The 20,921-nt window shown below is 43.7% G+C and overlaps 1 protein-coding gene and 5 non-coding genes across 8 annotated transcripts; all 6 read right to left on the bottom strand.

The window, feature by feature from the left end:
- Positions 1-49: 49 nt before the first annotated feature.
- On the bottom strand, positions 50-8,554 carry RPL17 (ribosomal protein L17). Of its 3 annotated transcripts, none has more exons than XM_030566241.1 (7): positions 8,495-8,554; positions 7,172-7,224; positions 7,046-7,086; positions 4,156-4,290; positions 2,808-2,906; positions 1,635-1,826; positions 50-141 (listed from the first exon to the last, which is right to left on the bottom strand). In XM_030566241.1, exons 2-7 carry the CDS (start codon positions 7,209-7,211, stop codon positions 94-96), a joined length of 555 nt encoding a protein of 184 aa, XP_030422101.1. In that variant the 5' UTR covers positions 7,212-7,224; positions 8,495-8,554; the 3' UTR covers positions 50-93. The 3 variants fall into 3 exon arrangements, with proteins under 3 accessions (XP_030422101.1, XP_030422102.1, XP_030422103.1); XM_030566242.1 differs by lacking the exon at positions 8,495-8,554 and adding an exon at positions 8,157-8,306; XM_030566243.1 differs by lacking the exons at positions 7,046-7,086; positions 8,495-8,554.
- On the bottom strand, positions 1,439-1,505 carry LOC115654127. The gene has a single exon (XR_004001111.1). It is a non-coding gene; the product is annotated as a small nucleolar RNA SNORD58 (small nucleolar RNA).
- LOC115654125 lies at positions 2,090-2,155 on the bottom strand. The gene has a single exon (XR_004001109.1). It is a non-coding gene; the product is annotated as a small nucleolar RNA SNORD58 (small nucleolar RNA).
- Positions 2,974-3,040, bottom strand: LOC115654122. Its single transcript, XR_004001106.1, has one exon. It is a non-coding gene; the product is annotated as a small nucleolar RNA SNORD58 (small nucleolar RNA).
- On the bottom strand, positions 5,215-5,281 carry LOC115654124. The gene has a single exon (XR_004001108.1). It is a non-coding gene; the product is annotated as a small nucleolar RNA SNORD58 (small nucleolar RNA).
- LOC115654123 lies at positions 7,323-7,389 on the bottom strand. Its single transcript, XR_004001107.1, has one exon. It is a non-coding gene; the product is annotated as a small nucleolar RNA SNORD58 (small nucleolar RNA).
- Positions 8,555-20,921: the final 12,367 nt, after the last annotated feature.

The raw sequence follows: 20,921 nt of genomic DNA, 5'->3' as shown, positions 1-20,921 counted from the left end.
AGCAAAAACCCTGGAAAAGTTAATTACTCAGGAAAAGAAGCACACATGATAATATCCATTTTCTTTTTTATTTATGTACATCTTATGTCAGATTTACTCCCGAGCCATAAGTTTTTGCTTCTTCAGCTTCTTTTGAGAGATCTGAAAAATAAAAAGGAAAGAATGAAAATCTGCATCTACCAAGCAGATTATATCACCACTCTATATGTGACCTATCCGTCCTCATCCTCAAAGAAAACCTGCGAAACACTTTTGAAAGACAAGCATGGGAGTTTAAATCCGTAAGTCTGCTAGACACTAAAAATCATGGTCTCAATAAATACACTGAATTTATGGTTATTACAACCCCCCCCCCTTTTGTCCTATAACTACATGGGTATTCTAAAAGACCATTTCACCTTGAGTCATCCCTTAATACATGTGCTAACTACTTAAGCGGTTCTCGAACTGACTCCAGAGCCCAAAGCAGGTCACAACCCCATTTTAATGGGATCGCCAGGGTTCGCATTAGACTTCCTGGGGTCAAGGGCTCTCTCAACAGAAGTTAGACCAATAAAAGGTATTAACTCACCCACCTTGCGTACTATCTGGGGATCAACACAGCTACAACATAGCCTACAATTAGGCCATTGTCATTCTCAGTTTCACATAAGAGTTTGGAAACCTTAGAAATGGGACCGCCTTAAGTGTGTACTATTTCACCAGTTTTCCTCTTAGTGTGGCTATTTTAATAGCCCATTTTAATATAATGGAACAACTCTTTTTACCTTGACGTTATCATGTGAATTTTTCTTCAGGAACAATTACCGTATATGCTCTTCATAAGCCGAATATTTTTGGTAAAGAAGTGACACCTCAAAGAGCGGAGGTCAGCTTATAAACAGGTCTACACCAAAATTTGATAATTTTAAAAACACTATGGAATTATTGAATATCTAATACATTGTCATTTTGTTTACCTGGAGCATCTGCAGGCATGGAGCCCCTCAGCTCCCTGTGGCCATGGATCGCTGTTCCCAGGCAATGGGAGCTGCGGGAAGTAGCACCACTTCCCACAACTCCCACTGGCTGGGAACAGCAAACCATGGCCACAGGGAGCTGGGGGCTCCGTGCCTGTGAACACTCCAGGTAAACAAAACATCCCAACCCACCAGTGGCTTACCCTGACAGACCGTGAGCCAAAGTTTTCCAACCCCTGAAATATAAGGTCAGCTTATGAAAGGGTCATACAGTTTTTACCTATCCATTTGGGGTGGGGTGGGAGGGGTGTGCGGCTTATAAACGAATGGGCTATTGAACGAGAATATACAGTATAAGTATTATTTTTTTAATCAGGGACTGGAAAGCCTACAAATGAAAGCCATTCCTTTCAGTGAACTTATTTATAGAGCATCCTTTCATATTCTGAACACTACATTTACATTATAACACTATTAAGGTTGCTTAGAATGCATTTTTTTCCCATGGTTATTTCCAAAGGTGTCTTAAGATAATCATAATAGCAACAATTTAATCTGAAAAATGCAAGTTAAAAAATTCAGATATGTTTAAAACACACTGACAAATGAACAAGTCTGTAATACACAAGTTCAGAGCAAAACCACTCAATAATACCACTACTAAACTTTTCTTACCTTTTTCTTCTGAGCAACTTCCTCTTCTGGCTTTGGAACAATCTGCTCCTTCTCAGTGAGGATCATCTCAATATGACAGGGGGAGCTCATGTAGGGGTTGATACGACCATGAGCTCTGTAGGTACGCCTGCGCATTTTGGGGGCCTTATTGACCTGGATGTGCTCAATTACCAGAGAATCCACATCAAGACCCTGAAAAAATGCAACAGAAACATGTAAGATTTATTCTAGGTTTATTTTCCTCTATGAACAAAATATTTTTATTTGTACCAAAAAATGGCAGAACATGAAAACTGGAAAGTTATTAAACTAGCATATGTTCCCATGTATCATGGCAAATCTCACAAAAGTACACAGCATTTTTAGGCATTTATAAGTTGAAGAGTCAACTAATAGCCCAGGAAGCCTAAAAATTTCAGACTGCCTTTTATAAAAAAATATTCAAAATCATTATGATGGCTCAGAAATGAAGTTTGTTTCATTGTTATTCGAAAGGTGTCCTAAGATAGTCATCACTGCCACCACAGATCACTACAATTTAGTGTTACATTATAAACAAAATGCAAGTTTTCCATGTGTAACCCCCACCCCTGCAAAAAAACATGGACCTAACGGTGGATCTTAAAAGACTCATTTTTGACACATGTATTCATTCTTTATGTAGTCAAGTTGATAATTTAGTGTATGAACTAGGTATAATTTATAAGACTTCCCACCATGTTTTGTGCTCCAAAGATGTGCATAAATTTAAATATTTTAAGAGATATGGTGCCAAACCAAAACCCCAGATCCATGCCTCAGTAGACAACTCAAAGCTCTCCAGGCTCCCCTGACCTTTCAGATTTTTTAACCACCATTTAGAGTATTTGGATCCAAGGTTTTGAGCTGCTTTAAATCAGTGGTACCCAAACCTTTCCTCTCGCATTCCCCCTTAACAATAATGGAATGTGTCCACATCTCCCCCTATGCCGCCCCAAGCCAGGGGCAGACCTGTAGCCAGGAGCTAGGGCCAGCAGCCAAGATGCAGCCGAGCCACACGCCCCCACCCCGCCCCACCAAGAGGCTGGTCCAGGTCCCACTGCACCCCCTCCCCCCATTCCTCCAAATAACATGACCCACAGTTTGGGGACCACTGTGTTAAACTGTACATGTCTATTTGCATTTTTAACGTACCTTGAGTTCAGCATTACTCTCAGCATTTTTGAGCATGTGCAGTAGGAACTCTGCACTCTTTTTAGGCCAACGTCCCTGTGTCCAGCCCCACTGCTTGGCCTGGAACGTTTAAGAGTTTAGTTTTAATTTTACTCAAAACAAAAACAATCACCTTTCTTTTACAAAGGTTGCTCAGAATACACATTTCTTTTCATGGTTAATCCAAAGGTGTCCTAAGAAAGTCATCATAGCAACCACAAATGCACATGACTCTACAAGCAATTCTTACCCAAAAATATAGGATGAAATCCCTTTCTGCTTTTTTAGCTAACACACCAAAATGACTGTATTCATTCTTTATGTAGTCAGGTTGATAATTTCGTGCTTTCCAAACGCAACTAGCCCACCACAAACTCTCCATTCCCCTTTAACAGTGTTCAGCATCAACCAAAATACATCTGTCTTCTCATTTTACATACATGCCCAAGTTGACTTTGTGGGCTTATTTTTTGTTTTGTTTTTAAAAGATATGAGTGCTATAATGTCAGCCTTCCCAATGCATGTCTGAACACATCGGTTCTGACTCACAGTATCGCTAATGACTGCTACCCTGGACCTTCTAAGCAAAGGCTGCCAACTATGTGAAGTTATATGGAGGTTTACATTCATTAGAATAAACTGGACTCATACTTATTTTTTGCTTATGATCTAAATCAGGGGTGGGAAAACTATGGCCCAAGGGCTGCATCTGGCCCTCCAGGTGTTTTCATCCAGCCCTTGAGTTTTTGCCGGGGAGCGGGATCAGTGGCTTGCCCCACTCTGCATGGCTCCCAGAAGCAGCAGCATTTCCCCCTCTGGCTCCCACATGTAGGGGGCAGCCAGTGGGCTCTGCACACTGTCCCCACCCCAAGTGCTTCCCCCGCAGCTCACATAGCCAGGATCCACAGGGAGCTGGACAGGGGGAGATGCTCACTTCAAGCAGCTTCCAGAAGCAACAGCACCACCCAGAGCCTGCACTCTAACCCCCTCCCAGACCCCAACCCAGCCCTGTTCCCTCTCCTGCCCTCCAAACCCCTCCATCCCAGACTGGGGCATCCTCCTGCACCCTGAACTCATTTCTGGCCTCAGCCCAGAGCCCGAAACCCCCCTTCACACAGCACAACCCCTAATTTTGTGAGCATTCATGACCCGCCATACAAATCCATACCCAGATGTGGCCCTCGGGCCAAAAAGTTTTCCCACTCCTGATCTAAATAAACCATTTTTTGCTTGTCATCCGTGGTGGGATACATACAATGCAACCTAGCCCCCTTCTACCATGAGAATCAATTATTCAAAGAGTCTTTCCAAATTTCAGTCTGACTCTTACCTGAGCGCACCTGCCAACTCCACCATTGTAACGACGGAAGGGAACACACTGCTTTTTTAGGGTCACATCCTTTAAGTATTTAGTGGCTTTCCGGATATGCATGCCCTTGATAGCTTGAGCTGTCTCACGAGTGTTCTAGCAACAAAACAAAACATTGTACATTCATGGATACTTACATACCTCTTCCATGGTTTCTCAAAGTGATGAAAATGAACACACTGTTAATTATCCTTGGAGAAAATTATCAATTAATTTTCTATAAATTAAATAATTGAAGTTTTTTTTTACTGACAATTTAAGTATTCTTCTATTTAGGCACAACTTAGGCCACCCTCATTATAACAGTTTATTTAAAAATAGAAATAATATTTCTCTTGCTTCTCAGCAGAGAAAGGAAAATAGCTGATTAGTTTTATGTTTTGTTGCTTAATTTGTGACTGCAGACCTTAATGAATGCAAAGAAAGATTATTTTTTATTTAGTTCTGAATTCAATGAGGTTAGCAGACATCATCTGTCTGGCAGTGAATTCCATAATCATGGACTAACTTTGAATGTTGTGCTTCCTGCACCCATAAGCCCCATCCACTCGCCACTTCAACTGACAGTTTTGTGGTTCTCATATAATCTACCTGCTCCTTGAGGTCGGGGGGGGGGGGGGTAGGGGGGGAGACCAGATCTTTCAAGTAGCAGTAACCAAACCCTTGACTACACTTCCTATTAATTACCCCACTACTGATATTCAGACAATGTTTGCCAAAATCAAGGGCATAAAAAATTACAAATATTCAGCTACTTCAGACACAAAATACTGACATAATACACTCTTGTATTATGGTGGGGATTGGGCTAATTTAATACTATTTCATCCACTACTTCAGAGCCAAATAGCCGGTAAAGGCTATTCTCAGAACTGTACCAAAAACAAGAAAAATCAAGGAAACAAAAAAAGAGTCATTAATTTCAAAGCCATATAAGAAAACTGAAAAGAGGGAGATTAATTAATAGCTATCAAATGAAAGCAGATGCATGATAGACGAAATTTAACCTCTGAAAAAGTAGCTGCTCAGAACTCCATTTTCTTTTCATGATTAATCCAAAGGTGTCCTAAGAAAGTCATCACTGCAGCCACACAACACTGTTTGTCCAACAGTAAAATACGGTCTCGCATGATATTCTTATAGATAAACTAGGAAAGTACAATTTAGATGGGGCTACTATAAGGTGGGTGCATAACTGGCTGGATAACCGTACTCAGAGAGTAGTTGTCAATGGCTCCCAATCCTGCTGGAAAGGTATAACAAATGGGGTTCCGCACGGGTCTGTTTTGGGACCGGTTCTGTTCAATATCTTCATCAATGATTTAGATGCTGGCATAGAAAGTACGCTTATTAAGTTTGCGGACGATACCAAACTGGGAGGGATTGCAACTGCTTTGGAGGACAGGGTCAAAATTCAAAATGATCTGGACAAACTGGAGAAATGGTCTGAGGTAAACAGGATGAAGTTCAATAAAGATAAATGCAAAGTGCTCCACTTAGGAAGGAACAATCAGTTTCACACATACAGAATGGGAAGAGACTGTCTAGGAAGGAGTATGGCAGAAAGAGATCTAGGGGTCATAGTAGACCACAAGCTTAATATGAGTCAACAGTGTGATACTGTTGCAAAAAAAGCAAACGTGATTCTGGGATGCATTAACAGGTGTGTTGTAAACAAGACACGAGAAGTCATTCTTCCGCTTTACTCTGCGCTGGTCAGACCTCAGCTGGAGTATTGTGTCCAGTTCTGGGCACCGCATTTCAAGAAAGATGTGGAGAATTTGGAGAGGGTCCAGAGAAGAGCAACAAGAATGATGAAAGGTCTTGAGAACATGACCTATGAAGGAAGGCTGAAGGAATTGGGTTTGTTTAGTTTGGAAAAGAGAAGACAGAGGGGACACGACACCTGAAAAACTGCTATCTAAAAGGGTGTCATCAGGAGGAGGGAGAAAACTTGTTCACCTTAGCCTCCAATGATAGAACAAGAAGCAATGGGCTTAAACTGCAGCAAGGGAGATTTAGGTTGGACATTAGGAAAAAGTTCCTAACTGTCAGGGTAGTTAAACACTGGAATAGATTGCCTAGGGAAGTTGTGGAATCTCCATCTCTGGAGATATTTAAGAGTAGGTTAGATAAATGTCTATTAGGGATGGTCTAGACAATATTTGGTCCTGCCATGAGGGCAGGGGACTGGACTCGATGACCTCTCGAGGTCCCTTCCAGTCCTAGAGTCTATGAATCTATGAAAAGATGCACCCTTTCATATGTAGGCAGATATTACACAGCAATTATTCAAATATTTTTCTCTGATGGTCAGTATGACATGGTAAGATTGGCATAATGGTCTTTACTAACAGTCAAAAATAATTTAATGAAATGTAACAGAACTCCTCAGACATCTCTATCCCTAAGCATACAAACAACAAAGCATTAAAACCAACATGTTTGAGCACTTTTCCATTGGCTGAAAAAAAAATAGGACTAGATGAAACACTGATCTGACCTGATATATATCAATTCCTATGTTCCCCTTATGAGCAACTACTTTTCCCACTGTGCTGTATAATCTGTTAGGCAGCAAACTCCTTGGGACACAGACTGTCTTGTTTCTATATTTATGAACACAACCACTACAAATAGATTTAATAGATTCCAAGGCCAAAAGAGACCATTGTTTTACACAGTAAAACTACCCATGTGCTAACACTACTTTATACTACTGTACTTGTATAAGTAGTAACTTTAATGAATTCATGAAATATAAAGGGAGAATGCATTTTCTTCTAAAATTGTTTTTTCTACTGCTTATAGTCTCAAAAAAAAAATAATGCCAAACATACACTCTGCTTACCTTGAAGTGGACTCGAAGGTTAGAACCCCTTGATTTGCATGCTATGGAAACACAAAATAACATTTTGAAATTACAGAAACTGATTGATTCCTGAGAAGTGCCACCAATACTTGAAAAATCACTTACATTTGGTGGGATTCTCTGGATCAAGTGAGTAGCGGACCATTTTCAGAGCTTAACTGTGGAAAACAGTAATTAAGAGTTAGATTTCAAAGTCCTATCACATGTATGTCCAATACGCTGTTATTTCTTAGTTTGGCTGAGATAGAAAGAAGCAGCTGCTCAGAAATCACTTTTATTTTCATGATTAATCCAAAGGTGTCCTAAGAAAGTCATCACTGCAGCCACAACCTTCTCATGAAAGCTGTTTTTAAGAACAGTTCTTGTACCGTTTAGCAGAGGATGAACACACTATACATTTGATCTTAAAGCCTACTCCTTTCACAAACCGTTCACATTGTGTGTGGCCTGTTGCAACACAACAGTAAAACATCCTTCATCTATCAGGACGTCTAGAAGATCACACATACATATGTACGTGTTTTACATAGAATCATTCTTTGGATTTCCATACTGAAAAATCGTTATATAAACCATATATACATACATGCACCCACAGAGAGAACTCATAATTATAACTCGTTACCGAAAACATTAATCCTAAACAGTTTCAGAGAGAAATCTAGCCATTGCTTTTACATTTTAGCCCCAGTGCACAGGGCACCGGTGCTCAGATTTAAAAGTTTATTAAAGAATATTTAAATAAAGATACTACAACAATGAGCGCGGGCAGAAGAACGAGCATGCAAATAGCCCAGGCAGCGAGTGGGTTCCTTTCGGCATGCAACAGCCTCTCTTCCCTGCTCAGCCCATCGGTAACTAGGGCTCTTACCCACACTCTACTGGGAGAGGCAGGGGCAGCGATTAGCGAGCCACGTACAGAACGCGCGTCCGGCTGCAGTGAGCCAGCCCAGTCCCCCAACTCCCCCCCCACCCAGCTGCAGTGAGCCGGCCCAGTCCCCCAACTCCCCCCCCTCCCCGCTGCAGTGAGCCGGCCCAGTCCCCCAACTCCCCCCCCCGCTGCAGTGAGCCGGCCCAGTCCCCCGCTCACCGCCACGTCCGAGCCCCTCACCGCGAAGTCTGGCCCCGACATACGGACTCTGTCGCCCCGCATCCGCATCCCCACCCCAGCTCCTCACTCGAGCTGGCACATCCGGGTCATTCGAAGCCTCCCTGCGGGGGCTCTCAGAGTCCGCCATTTTGCTCCCCCTCCCTCGTCCTCCCTGTGGCGGCCCCCGGGCACGGAAATATCGGTGCCAACAGGCGGCTGAGCCCGTCCCCTCGCCGCCCGGTGCCGGCTCCGGAACTCCCAGGGCAGGATGGCGCCGAGGGGCGAGGGATTGAAACCGGATCCGGGACAGCCGAGCGCACCAGCCGTAACAGACTCACCTCAGGGACCGCCCGCACCGGGGAAAAGAAAGAACAAGGCCTGCTGGGAGATTTCGTGAAATCTCGAAGTCTCGCGAGAGTATAGGAGGTGGGATGGGATTTTAGTTAGGGAGAGGTGTGGTGGTGCTGAGCTGAGCGATAGACGAGCAGGGCGCTAAGGGACCGTCTGCAAATAACATGTATTTGGGTAATTCAAAGTGTGCTGCAAAACATTAAAACTAAAGGAGTTGTTTTTTCCCCCAATATTGAGATCTCCAGCTTTTAAGAAAATGACAAAACTGTCAATTGTGTGAAATCAAACTTATAATTAATATACATTTATGTAAAAAGCCTGACAAAGTGGGTATTCACCCTCAAAAGCTTATGCTCCAATACTTCTGTTGGTCTATAAGGTGCCACAGGATTCTTTGTTGCTTTTTAGAGATCCAGACTAACACAGCTACTCCTCTGATACTTGATATATTTATGTAACGTCTTTCATGTCAAAGAATCCCACAGTGCCTGAAATGCAGCCAATTCTGGGGATGTGGAGGGTACCAGGTATAACCACGGCAAGTGGGCCAGAACTAAAACCCCAGATTTTTTTTGTTACTTATCTGAATCCTGGACTGAGGGCCCTGGGCAGTACCAGACTATAAAATATAATAATTTAATAATAATTCATTAACAACAGCAATTAATAAAAAGCTCCCCCCACATTATACATCAATCACAAAAATCCTAACGGGCTACTGCAAGAAGAATTCTGTGGCACTCTTGCAGAAAGTAGGTATGTGGTCATAAACTGTCCCTGTCATTAAATGACTTTCAGACTCCCCATGATAATTTGTAAAAAGCGACAAAGAGTCCTGTGGCACCTTATAAACTAACAGCAGTATTGGAGCATAAGCTTACGTGGGTGAATACCCATTTCGGGGAAGTGAGTATTCACCCACAAAAGCTTAAGCTCCAATACTTCTGTTAGTCTATAAGGTGCCACAGGACTCTTTGTCACTTTTTACAGCTCCAGAGTAACACGGCTACCCCTCTGATACATGATAATTTGGTGTCACTAATTGTATCTATTCATATGCATAGATTGTATATCTCTTGGAAAATGGATTCTGTTCTTTGTTCAGTACATCTCATTTTCTTTTAGTCAGGACAACTGGAATACTGGATGGGGTGAAGCAGTAGATGTGATATATTAGGACGTTAATAAGGCTTTTGACACAATTTCACATGACATGCTCAAAAGGAAACGAGAGAAATATGATATAGATTAAATTACTATAAAATGAGTGCATAAGTGGTTGCAACTTCTCAACAAATACTAATTAATGCTTTACTGTCATAGTGGGAGAACATATCTAGTGGAGTCTTGGAGCGGTCTGTCCTGGGTCCAGCATTATTCAATATTTTCATTAATGTCTTGGCTAATGGAATGTATGCTTATAAAATGTGCAGATGACATTAAGCTTGGAACGGTTGCAAGCAATGTGGAAGACAGGATTAGAATTAATCAATTTCAGAGATGGACTGCTCCTGCACACTGGAAGGATGATCTTGCTTCCCCCTGCTTGTTGATGTAGAAGATGATTGTTGCAGTATTGTCTGACATTATCAGGATATGGTGAGAGCAGATGAGCAGAACAAAGGACTCGCATGTGTTCCTTGCTACCTGTAATGTGTGGATATTGATGTGCATTCTGGCCTCTCAAATTATCAGCGTTTCTTGTGCAGTGTGGTTGCCCATATGTAGAGCCCTGCGCTGATACAAAATTTGTATCAACATCCGATCCGCGATCCTCAAACATGGTCTGCAGATATCTGCATCTGGATATAAAACAGATATCCACAGATTTGTAGGGCTCTGTCCCTAGGGCTCCTCAACTTAGGGACACATCCGTAATGATGGTCTTGTCCAGCATAGAGGGGAGAAAGAAGATTGAGATTGAGATTCACTTACTCAGAAGATATGTCTAACAAATCTTTATTAAGGCAAAACACTCAGCAAATAGCAACAAAGAGTCCTGCGGCATCTTATAAACTAACAGACATATGGGAGCATAAGCTTTCGTTTGTCAGACGCATGTGACTCAGTAAATAGTGATCAATTATGCACAATTGGGAAGCTCATCAGTATGATCTCATCACAGTAGCCTCCAGCATCTGACAATAGAGCTTCAACCTATCTTCATTACACACTTATTTATAACTTTTTGCTATCTTTTTATACATGTATATTAACCTGGAAATGAGAGACTAACTCTCCTCCCCTGTCAGTACAGGTTTACTGTTAGTTCAGAGCAGTCTTTTCTAGCTTTTTAGTTACTTTACCTTTCTTTTTCTCACAAACATGATTACTTTGCAATTTCTTACAAATATGCAGCTCTGCTTATGCCTGCACTGTTAAATGTTATCAGAACAAATTCTTTTAATGCCTCAGGGAGGGGGCGTGCAGGGGGAAGGGCGCAAGGTAGAAGTTTCGCCTAGGGCACGAAACATCCTTGCACTGGCCCTGGGTGGACCAGAAGCCCTCCATCAGCTCCCCTCTCCCCTAAGTTTCCTGTGCAGCAGCTGCCCAGCAGACTAGCAATTGTAGCTTTCTCCCCACACTGCCATGTGCTGCTCCTGCCTTCTGCCTTGGAGCTGCTCCCCAAGATTCCTGCTTGCTGTGTGGGGGAGGAAAGAGAAGGAAGAGGGGGGCTAATATCAGGGTTGTCACCCTCCCCCCTGCACCCTGCTTACCCCATCTTCCATAGAGCAGGAGAGACACACTAGAACTCAGGATGGAGGGAGCTTGCAGCAGCTGCAGTCTCAGCAAGCTGATCTAATTAACAAGGCAGTGTACTTAAAGGGGAAATGCATTCCTCCATTCCTGCTGCCTTGTAGAGAGTTAATCCTTGAGGGCTCAGCCAATTGCTTGTTCATCCTTTAGCAGTAAGGGAAATATCTCACCCTCTGACTCCTCCACGTCCCTAACCCCCTCATTTACATTAATTCTTATGGAGAAATTGGATTAGCTTAACTTCATTTCGCTTAAAAGTCACATTTTTCAGGAACATAACTACAACGTTAAGTGAGGAGTTACTCTATTAAGCAGCTGCCATACTATAAATAGTAACTGCCTTTGATATATTAGGATGGTTCATGATTTTTCCCATTTCACTGATTGCTGTTTCCACTTCCCTAAACAGACATGCATCTGAGGAAGTGGGTATTCACCCACGAAAGCTCATGCTCCAAAACGTCTGTTAGTCTATAAGGTGCCACAGGATTCTTTGCTGCTTTCCCTAAACAGCTGTCTTGTTACCCTTTCAATCCTCCCTTATATCCTCATTGTGTTGTTTGTTTAGCTTGGTTAACAGGTATTGTAACTGAACTTTCATTTTCTGATTTTCCTCCCACAATACTGTGATATCCATGTTGATGTTTGCAACCCCCTAGCTCAGAGGTCCCCAAACTGTGGGATGCACCCAGCTAGGAGAGCCCAAAGGAACATACAGAGGGCTACAGCAGGGCCCAGGTCAGCCCCCACAGAGGGGAGGGAATGCCATCCAACCCCCACAGGGAGTGGGGAAGGAATGCCACCTAGCTCCCCTTTGTTCTCAACTCTGCTCTGGCTCCACCCACAGCAGCAGCCCTGGCTCCCAGCCCTGCCCCTGGCCCCACCCCCAACCTCCACCCCTGACTGCATTTGTGTTCCCAGCAGCAGACCCACCTCCAGCTGTGGCCCCAGCTGTGGCCCACTTACCCCTGTTTGCATCCCCCCCACACACCTTGGGAGCCTGGCCCCAGCTCCAGTGTGGGGGGAATGCAGAGAGTGGTACAGGGGACTGTAACCCTGAAAAGTTTGGCAACCACTGCCCTATCTCCTAGTACTGTTCCTATATCTCTTATCTCTCTTCCCCTGACTGTTTCCCTTCTCAGGCGACCAAATTTCCTTCAATTCCACCCCACCACCACCTCCAATTTTGCACCACTTTTGCTATCACTTGCATATAGAAGGGCACATATTTTGCATGACAGAGCTGCTGTAGTAATGCCAAATTGATTAAATTCTACAGTATCAGTTGGTACTGTACATTATTATACATCATTTGATATTCATGATTTATCACTAAGTCATTTTCAGATCGTGCTTCCATTTGTGGGCATGGTTCATCATTTTGCTTTAATTCTGGCATAGGAGGCATTGTAACTCCAGTATGCTCAGGAGCGGTTGTGGTACTCTGCCAGTCCTTAATTATATTCGGAGAGAAGGTCAAAGTCTCAATCACTTTCCTGGCATGGTACGTGGGCAGCAGGTCAGTGATCTGTTTAAATAAATTATTGGGAATAAAATACTTCCCGCATGTGTTAACTGTATGCTATGAATGGTTAGGTTAGCCACTACCGTCCCATTTAAAACCCACTGGTCTCTCTAGGTCTCCTAGTCTAAGTCCCTGCTCCTGAGAGCTGCTTATGCTGCAGGATCCCCGACCTTGGCTGTGGTCCAGTCTATACCAGAACACTGTAGGCTTTCCTTCATGATAACCCGGGAATCATAACACTAGGGTGACATTTCTCCCCTCATGCATGGTCACTGCCTTGTTCCTCTGCATAGACCCCCGTGTAATTTATGTAATTAATTTTATGCCTCTCATGGTGAGAGGGACAATAGATGGCACACACATTCCAATTTTGGCACCAGACTACCTAGCAACGGAGTACATCAATAGGAAGGGATACTTCTTCATGGTGTTGCAGGTGCTTGTGGATGATTGTGGGAATTTCACCGACATCAACGCAGCGTGGTCCAGGATGGTGCATGAGGCATGCATCTGCAGGAACAGGACCGGCTCCAGGCACCAGCGAAGGAAGCAGGTGCTTGGGGCGGCCAATGGAAAAGGGCAGCATGTCCAGATCTTCGGCAGCAATTTGGCAGCAGGTTTCTCAGTCCCTCTTGGAGGGAAGGACCCGCTGCCAAATTGCTGCCAAAGAATGAAGTGCCGCGGCTTTATTTTATTTTTTATTTTTTTCACTTCGCTGCTTGGGGCGGCATAAGAGCTGGAGCCGGCCCTGTTCAGGAACACTGGCCTGTATAGAAATCTACAAGTGGGGACTTTATTTCCAAACTAGATTTCAGTGGGGGATGTTGAAATGCCCATAGTGATCCTGGGAGACCTGGCATACCCCTTACAGCGGTGGCTCATGAAACCTTATACAGGAAACCTGGACAGCAGTAAGGAGCGGTTCAACAACAGGCTGAGTAGGTGCCGGACGACAGTGGAATGTGCCTTTGACAGATTAAAGGCGTGCTGGCGAGGCCTTTATGGCAGGTTAGACCTCTATAAGGATAATATTCCCATGGTCATAGCCGCGTGCTGTACGTTGCATAATCTCTGTGATGCTAAGGGTGAAAGGTTTGCTCAGTATAGTATTGAGGCAGACAGCTTGGTTGCTTATTTTGAGAAGTCCAATACCAGGGCTATCAGAGGGACCCAAAGGAGGGCAATTCGATTCAGGGAAGCTTTGAGGCAACACTTTGAAAATGAGAACCAGTAACGTATATCTCTGTGATTGGGGCTGCAATGTTACATTACATGTAGTTTTCCTAGAAAGCAGTGGTGAAATTTGGGGTTTTACATTCCAGTAATTAGATGATTAAACTTCTTGTGTATGTATTGGTAGTGGCTGCTATCTCAATTTGTAGGAAACAAATAAAGATGAGTTACCATTCAAAAACTTTGCTTTTGTTGCACAAGAAACAACTCACACACACAAAGATACTTGGTGGGAAATGAGGCACCAGGGAAGGGCACACTTTCAGAGCTATGTGTAGGTCCAGCTATCATTTTGAAAGTTGTCCGAGGGGGTGCAGTGAAAGGGAAACCGAGAAGTCCCAGAAAGCAGAAAGACTGAGCGGGCGGAGTTTTGGTGGGGCATGGAAAAGAGTTCTGAATGTGCTGCAAGGGAGTGCGGGCACAGATCTGCTTAGTCTGCAGCATTATTAGGGACTTCAGCATCTGCGTATGCTCCTCCATTGCTTTAATCATGCACTCAGTAGCATCCTTAAAGAACTCCTTATTTTCTTTTCTGTCCTGTCTTTTGGCTTCCTTCCACTCCTTGCATTCCCTTTTCTCTGCATTGGAGAAGTGCAGTATCTCCCGGAACATGTCTTCACTGCTCCATCTTGGGCACTTTCTTCCCTGGCCGGGATGCTCAGCTGGTGTGTGTGAGGGTGTTCCTGAAGGCCGCATCTGCCAAAGCACAAGGAACAATGCACAGAAGCATGATTGTTAAATTCATGCACAGCACTGAAACATTTCAGTAAAATACACCTTTTGTAACGTAATCACTTTCTCACTGACCCTTGCTTGCTTGCTAAGCACGCATCTCTGTGAACACCCAAAGCATGGTGAGTGTTGGCGGGGAGTGCGGTTCGGGGGACAGAGGGGACGTTCCACATGGGGAAAAGAGCACTCACTTAGCAGATAGGTGGAACAAATCTTTATTAAGGCAAAACACTTAGCAGGCAGTGATCAATTACCCACAAGCGGGAACTCAATGGGACAATCTCATCATAGTCGATTCTAGCACCAGACAATACAGCTTCAAGCTTTCTTTGTTACATAGACTTATTTATGTCTTTGTTATCTTTTCCTATACATATATATTAGTATCTCCTTTCCACATTAACTCTTCTCCCTATCAGTTCAGGTTTAGTGTTAGTTCAAACCAGTCTTTTCTAGCTTTTTAGTTACTTTATCTTTTCTTTTTCTCATAAACATGATTACTCTGCAATTTCTTACACATGCATAGCTCTACTTATGCTTATTCTATTAAATGTTATCAGAACAAACTCTTCAGAGCCACAGCAGGCTTCTGTCAGCCCTAAATATGCCTTTTCACTCCCAACATACAGGAGAAAGTATATGAAAGGAAATATACCAAAGTAACAGAACTTGTGGTCTTTGCTTTCCTTCCCTTCATTAATGGCCATACCATGTCCTTGATCCAAAGCAGATCATCCACACTGCAAATGAAAAACTTGAAAAAAGAAAAATAAAGCACAGATGCCACTAGGTGGAGCTGGTTAGTAGCCCTATAAAATCAACTAACTATACATCAGAGGTTCCAAACTTTTTCTTTCAGAGGCCACGTCTACACTACAGCATAAAATCGAAATTATTAAAACCGGTTTCATAAAACTGGTTTTAAAAAATCAATTTTACGCGTCCACACTAGGGCACATTAATTCGGTGGTGTGTGTCCATGGTCCTAGGCTACCATCGATTTCCGGAGCGGTGCACTCTGGGTAGCTCAGTAAAAGAATGAGACCAATAACTTCGATTTCCATCCACACTAACCCTAAATCGATATAGTAATATCGATTTTAGGGTTACTCCTCTCGTTGGGGAGGAGTACAGAAATCGATTTTAAGAGCCCTTAAAATCGATTTAAAGTGCCTTGTAGTGTGGACGGGTACAGCGTTAAATCGATTTAACGCTGTTTAAATCGATTTAACACTGTAGTGTGGACCAGGCCAGAGGTCCCCCCAACATGCTATAAAAACTCCACAGCACACCTGTGCCACAGTACCTGGTTTTCTGCATATAAAAGCCAGGGATGGCATTAGGGGGTAGCAAGCAGGGCAATTGCCTGGGGCCCCATGCCACAGGGGCCCCCACGAAGTGACTTTGCTAAGGCTTCAGCATCAGCCCCGGGTGGCGGGGCTCAGGAACCTGGGCTTCAGCCCCAGGTGGTGGGGCTTTGGCTTTCTGCCCTGGGCCCCAGCAAGTCTAATGCTGGTCCTGCTTAGAGGCCCCCCCTGAAACCTGCTTGAGGCTCCATAGGGGTCCCCAGACCCGTAGTGGAGAATTACTGATCTACATATCATTTGCAGGTTAGACTGGTGTGTTTTGCAGACTGTGGGACAATAGCTGTATACTGCACCACTGTGACTTTTATGTAAATTATTTTATACCATGGAACAAAAAGTGCAAGTAAAGTTTACTAGATACTGGAGTGCTACATAACAGTATGTAGGTCTAAAGTTTAGGCTGTGACCCTATATATAAATAAAACACAGTAGATGACAGAACACACAGACTTGTTTCAATTTAAAACAAATTTGCTCCAGTAATTTTGGTGAGATGCACACTGAATGTGAATAATTTGGAACAGCCTACCTGACTTTCAGGAAGCAACATGCCTGGTGTACACATAGATACCATGTATAAAGGAATATATATATGAAAATCAGGAGCTATCGTGCAATAACAGTATTTTGGAGAAGTCTTAGCTTGTGTGGAGACTAACTCCTGACAGACTTGTTTGTACTTAGAAAGAGATGTCTTCCCTAACTACAAGGAATACTTAAACCCTACAGGCCAATTAAGACATGCCAGCTGTTTACATCTCAGCGTGCAACACACTTGTGTGCCAAACTTCTTAATGCATGAAATCAGAAATAAGCATGGTAGATTCTCAGTCACATGTTGAAGACATGAACGGTGCCTTGTGTTTTGTTTGCATATGCCTGGTTATTGTAGCAATGACACATTCAAACTAGTTTTATTAACTACTGGCTCAAGACCACTTCTAGTTACAGTAGGAAACAATTAAATTTTAAGCATGAGAAAAGAATAGGGAGCAAATCAGAGAGCAGCAGCTAGGTGGCAGATTAGGATGAGAATAAAAACTGAACGGGAAAGTGTTTCAACAGGATAAAATAAACCAATCTGAGAGATGGAGCAAGGATAATAATTTTTCGAGAATAATTTCTTTTATAAACTGCAAGTGATAAATAAATTAAAAGCTTCAGAATAAAAGAAGAGAAAGGTGAATGGCTGTATGTTAATAGTGATGATGTGGACTTCTAGAGTGCATTTCATCCACCTATCTTTATAAGGTGCCTTGTACCCTGGCATCTAAGCACAGTCTCTCTGCAGGATCACAAAGTAATTTGCAAGTGCTGATGAATTAATCCTCATAGTGGGGAATTATTATCATCCCCATTCTATGGATGAGGAAATTGAGGCAGAGAGAAGCAGCAGCCCATATTTTCAGAAATTCCCACTAACTTTTGGCACTTAAATATTTGGGGGTCCAGTTTGAAATACCTATTATCCAGACCTCAGAGGTATTGAGCACCTCCATCGTGCATCAGCTTTAACTGGAGCTCAGGTTGCTCTACACCTTTGACAGGAAGGTCCTAGTTGGACTTTCTAAAATGGAGGCTCCCAAATTAGTGGGCATTTGTTAAATTCCAGCCTAAATGACTTTGAAGGTCACATAAGTGATCTCAAATGAGGATTTATAACTAAACTTCTGTGACTCAGGGTATTAAATTGTAAATCATGTATACATATTTGGTACAAAAGAGCTGTATACATATCTAACAGTTGGATCAAGGTGATGGTAGTTCCAGACAAGATTGCTGTAGGCAGGTCCTAATGGCTTGTTGTCAAGATATCTGGAATCACAGTTCTTTGTAAACAGGACATACCTATAGATCAGCAAACAAAAACTATCAAAAAAGAGGTATTCAGCTCCTCTGAAAATCTGCCTTTAAGTGTCTTATGTTGAGCTCTGAAAAATGTGAGAGTCATTCAAAGATCAGAAGCAACTTTTGAAAATGTAACCTGGATCTCCCAGTGTCTCAATTTCCTCTTCTGTAAAATGTGAACAATGCTAATGTCTAGGAATGCTGGAAAATTTACTTAATTAAGGCTATAATGCAATTTGAGAGCTGTAGATAGAAGTTACATATCAGGGACTTACATAGGCCTATAACCACAAGGGGCCTTAGGTGTTGCAACGCTGAGCCTACGTTTTAGGTGTCTAGAAAAATCACAGAAACATCAGTGCAAGCCACAAAGCCTGAGCTAAGAGATAAGGCTCCATGTACAATGAATGGCAGTGATAGGCACCTTAGAATGCGATCCACAAAAGCCAGCACACAAAGCAGGGAGCCACCTAAGCCAGCCAACGAGGGTATGTGCTGAGCCCTGCTCCTGCCCAGCCCCTCTCATGGAGATGCCTGAGTCAGGCATCTGTGCTTAGCAATCCACAAATGAGAACCCGGCAAAGCAATTTTGGGGGCCCCTTCCATAAAAAAAAGTTGTAATACTATAGAATGCTATATTCTTGTGGGGGGACCACTGCAAGACCCAGGACCTGAGGTAAATTGCCCCACTTGTCCCCCCGGGCAGCCCTGGAACCCAGGCCTGGAGTCAGGCAGTTTAGATGCCTGAGCCACTTCTTTCCGGAATGAGTTAGCTGCCTGCCTTGCTCCACACCCACTGGTGATGCCACCAGTGCCAACCTTATAACTTTTATCCCCTGGTTAGAACACTCACCTGGGAGATGGGAGACCCAGGTTCAATTCCCCTCTCTGCAAGGAGGAGAGAAAGGATTTTAAAGACAGTACTCTGATCACTAATCCATGGGATATTCTGATGTGGGACTTCCTCATTCTCTCCTGTTGAAGTTGTTCCACTGTGAATAAATAATGAAAGAGTGGTTGGAGCAGAATGACTGGACCCAGGGTCTCTCACTTCCCTAACCAGTGGGCTATGGAGTCATTCACTCTCCGGCTCAGTGGTTTCCACTTACTGTCAGATTAAACTGAGCATGCACATAACCAAACTCCTGACCTTCCCTCTCAAACCTTCTCCACTTCCCCTCTTCTTCATCATTGTGGACATTACCCTTTCTTCCTGTCATTCAGGCTGACAGCTGGAGGTCCAAGTTCAGCAATTTATTCCTCTGCAACATCTCCAAGATGTGTGGTTTTTTTCCATTCCCACAGCCAAATCCCTTGTCTGGGCCCTCACTGTAGCCTGCCCTGACTGCTACCACATTCTTTTCTCTAAAACACACACACTGCAGTCCACATAAAATGCAGCTTTAAAGTTATTTTATTTGCTTATGGATTTAATCATGTCACTCCACTTTTTGAATCCCAGCCACAGCTGGCTCACTATCTGCTGATGCATGAAATATAAACTACTAGTCACCTCCTTCAAAGTCATCTATCCTTGTTAACTTGTCCTCCTTGGATGACTTTCACATCGTTCCCTCCTTCTCCCTCTCCAGCCCCTCCGCTCTGCTTGAAAGACAGACAGACAAGCATGGAAATATAGGCAATCATAGAATATCAGGGTTGGAAAGGGACCTCAGGAGGTCATCTAGTCCAATCTCCTGCTCAAAGCCAACCCCAACTAAATCATCCCAGCCAGGGCTTTGTCCACTCACTCACTCACTCATGCCCATCACCCCAATCGGGGTATGGGCCGCCAACCACAGATCTCCAGAGTCCTCTATCCTGGGCCATTCGCTCTAGCTGGTTCCAGGTATAGCCCATTTTTTTGCTATCAGCCTGAAGGTCGCGTCACCAGGTGTTTCTTGGACGGCCTCTTTTCCGCTTGCCTTGGGGGTTCCACCGCAGTGCCTGTCTGGTGATGTTAGTTGGCTGCTTATGTAGTGTATGTCCTATCCAACCCCACCTTCTCCTTCTGATTTCTTCCTCTGGTGGGAGTTGACAGGTCCTCTCCAAGAGGTGGATGTTACTGATGGTGTCTGGCCAGCGGATCTGGAGAATCCTTCTGAGGCAGCTATTAATGAAGGTCTGGATCTTCCTGATGGTGGTTTTGGTTGTCCTCCAGGTTTCAGCTCCATACAGTAGGACTGATTTCACATTGGAGTTGAACAGTCGAATTTTTATTGCCAAAGACAGCTCTCTGGAGCTCCAGATGTTCTTGAGCTGTAAGAAGGCTGCTCTTGCCTTACCAATCCTTACTTTGATGTCTGCTTCTGTGCCACCTTGCTGGTCGATGATGCTACCTAGGTAGATGAAGGACTGCACTTCTTCCAGGGGGCTTCCATTCAGTGTGACTGGGTCATTGCTGATGGAGTTAATCCTAAGGATCTTGGTCTTGTCCTTGTGAATGTTGAGGCCAACCTGCGATGACGTGGCTGCCACTACGTTGGTCTTCTCTTGCATCTGCTGTTTACTGTGCGAAAGGAGTGCAAGGTTGTCAGCAAAGTCCAGGTCATCAAGCTGGGTCCACAACGTCCACTGGATTCCGTTCCTACGCTCATAAGTGGATGTCTTCATAATCCAATCGATGACGAGGAGAAAGAGAAGTGGTGACAATAAGCATCCTTGCCTGACTCCAGTTTGCACCTGGAAGCTGTTAGTAAGCTGCCCTCCATGGATCACTCTACAGTGTATACCGTCATATGAGTTCTTGATCAGGTTGACCACCTTTGCTGGGATGCCGTAGTGCCGAAGGAGCTTCCAGAGGGTCTCTCGATCCACACTATCGAATGCTTTCTCATAATCAACAAAGCTGATGTACAACGAGGAGTTCCACTCCATAGACTGCTCGGCTATGATGCGAAGCGTTGCTATCTGGTCCATGCATGATCTATTCTGCCGGAAACCTGCCTGTTC

Source organism: Gopherus evgoodei, chromosome 6 (assembly GCF_007399415.2).
Source record: "Gopherus evgoodei ecotype Sinaloan lineage chromosome 6, rGopEvg1_v1.p, whole genome shotgun sequence".
Taxonomy (NCBI): domain Eukaryota; kingdom Metazoa; phylum Chordata; order Testudines; family Testudinidae; genus Gopherus; species Gopherus evgoodei.
This window is presented reverse-complemented; position numbering and strand designations above follow the sequence as displayed.

Coding starts and splice junctions, on each gene's coding strand:
- RPL17 (XM_030566241.1), bottom strand. CDS start 7,211: ATGGTCCGCTACTCACTTGATCCAGAGAATCCCACCAAAT. Junction 7,087..7,171: donor TCCAGAGAATCCCACCAAAT/GTAAGTGATTTT, acceptor GTGTTTCCATAG/CATGCAAATCAAGGGGTTCT. Junction 4,291..7,045: donor ACCTTCGAGTCCACTTCAAG/GTAAGCAGAGTG, acceptor TTTTGTTGCTAG/AACACTCGTGAGACAGCTCA.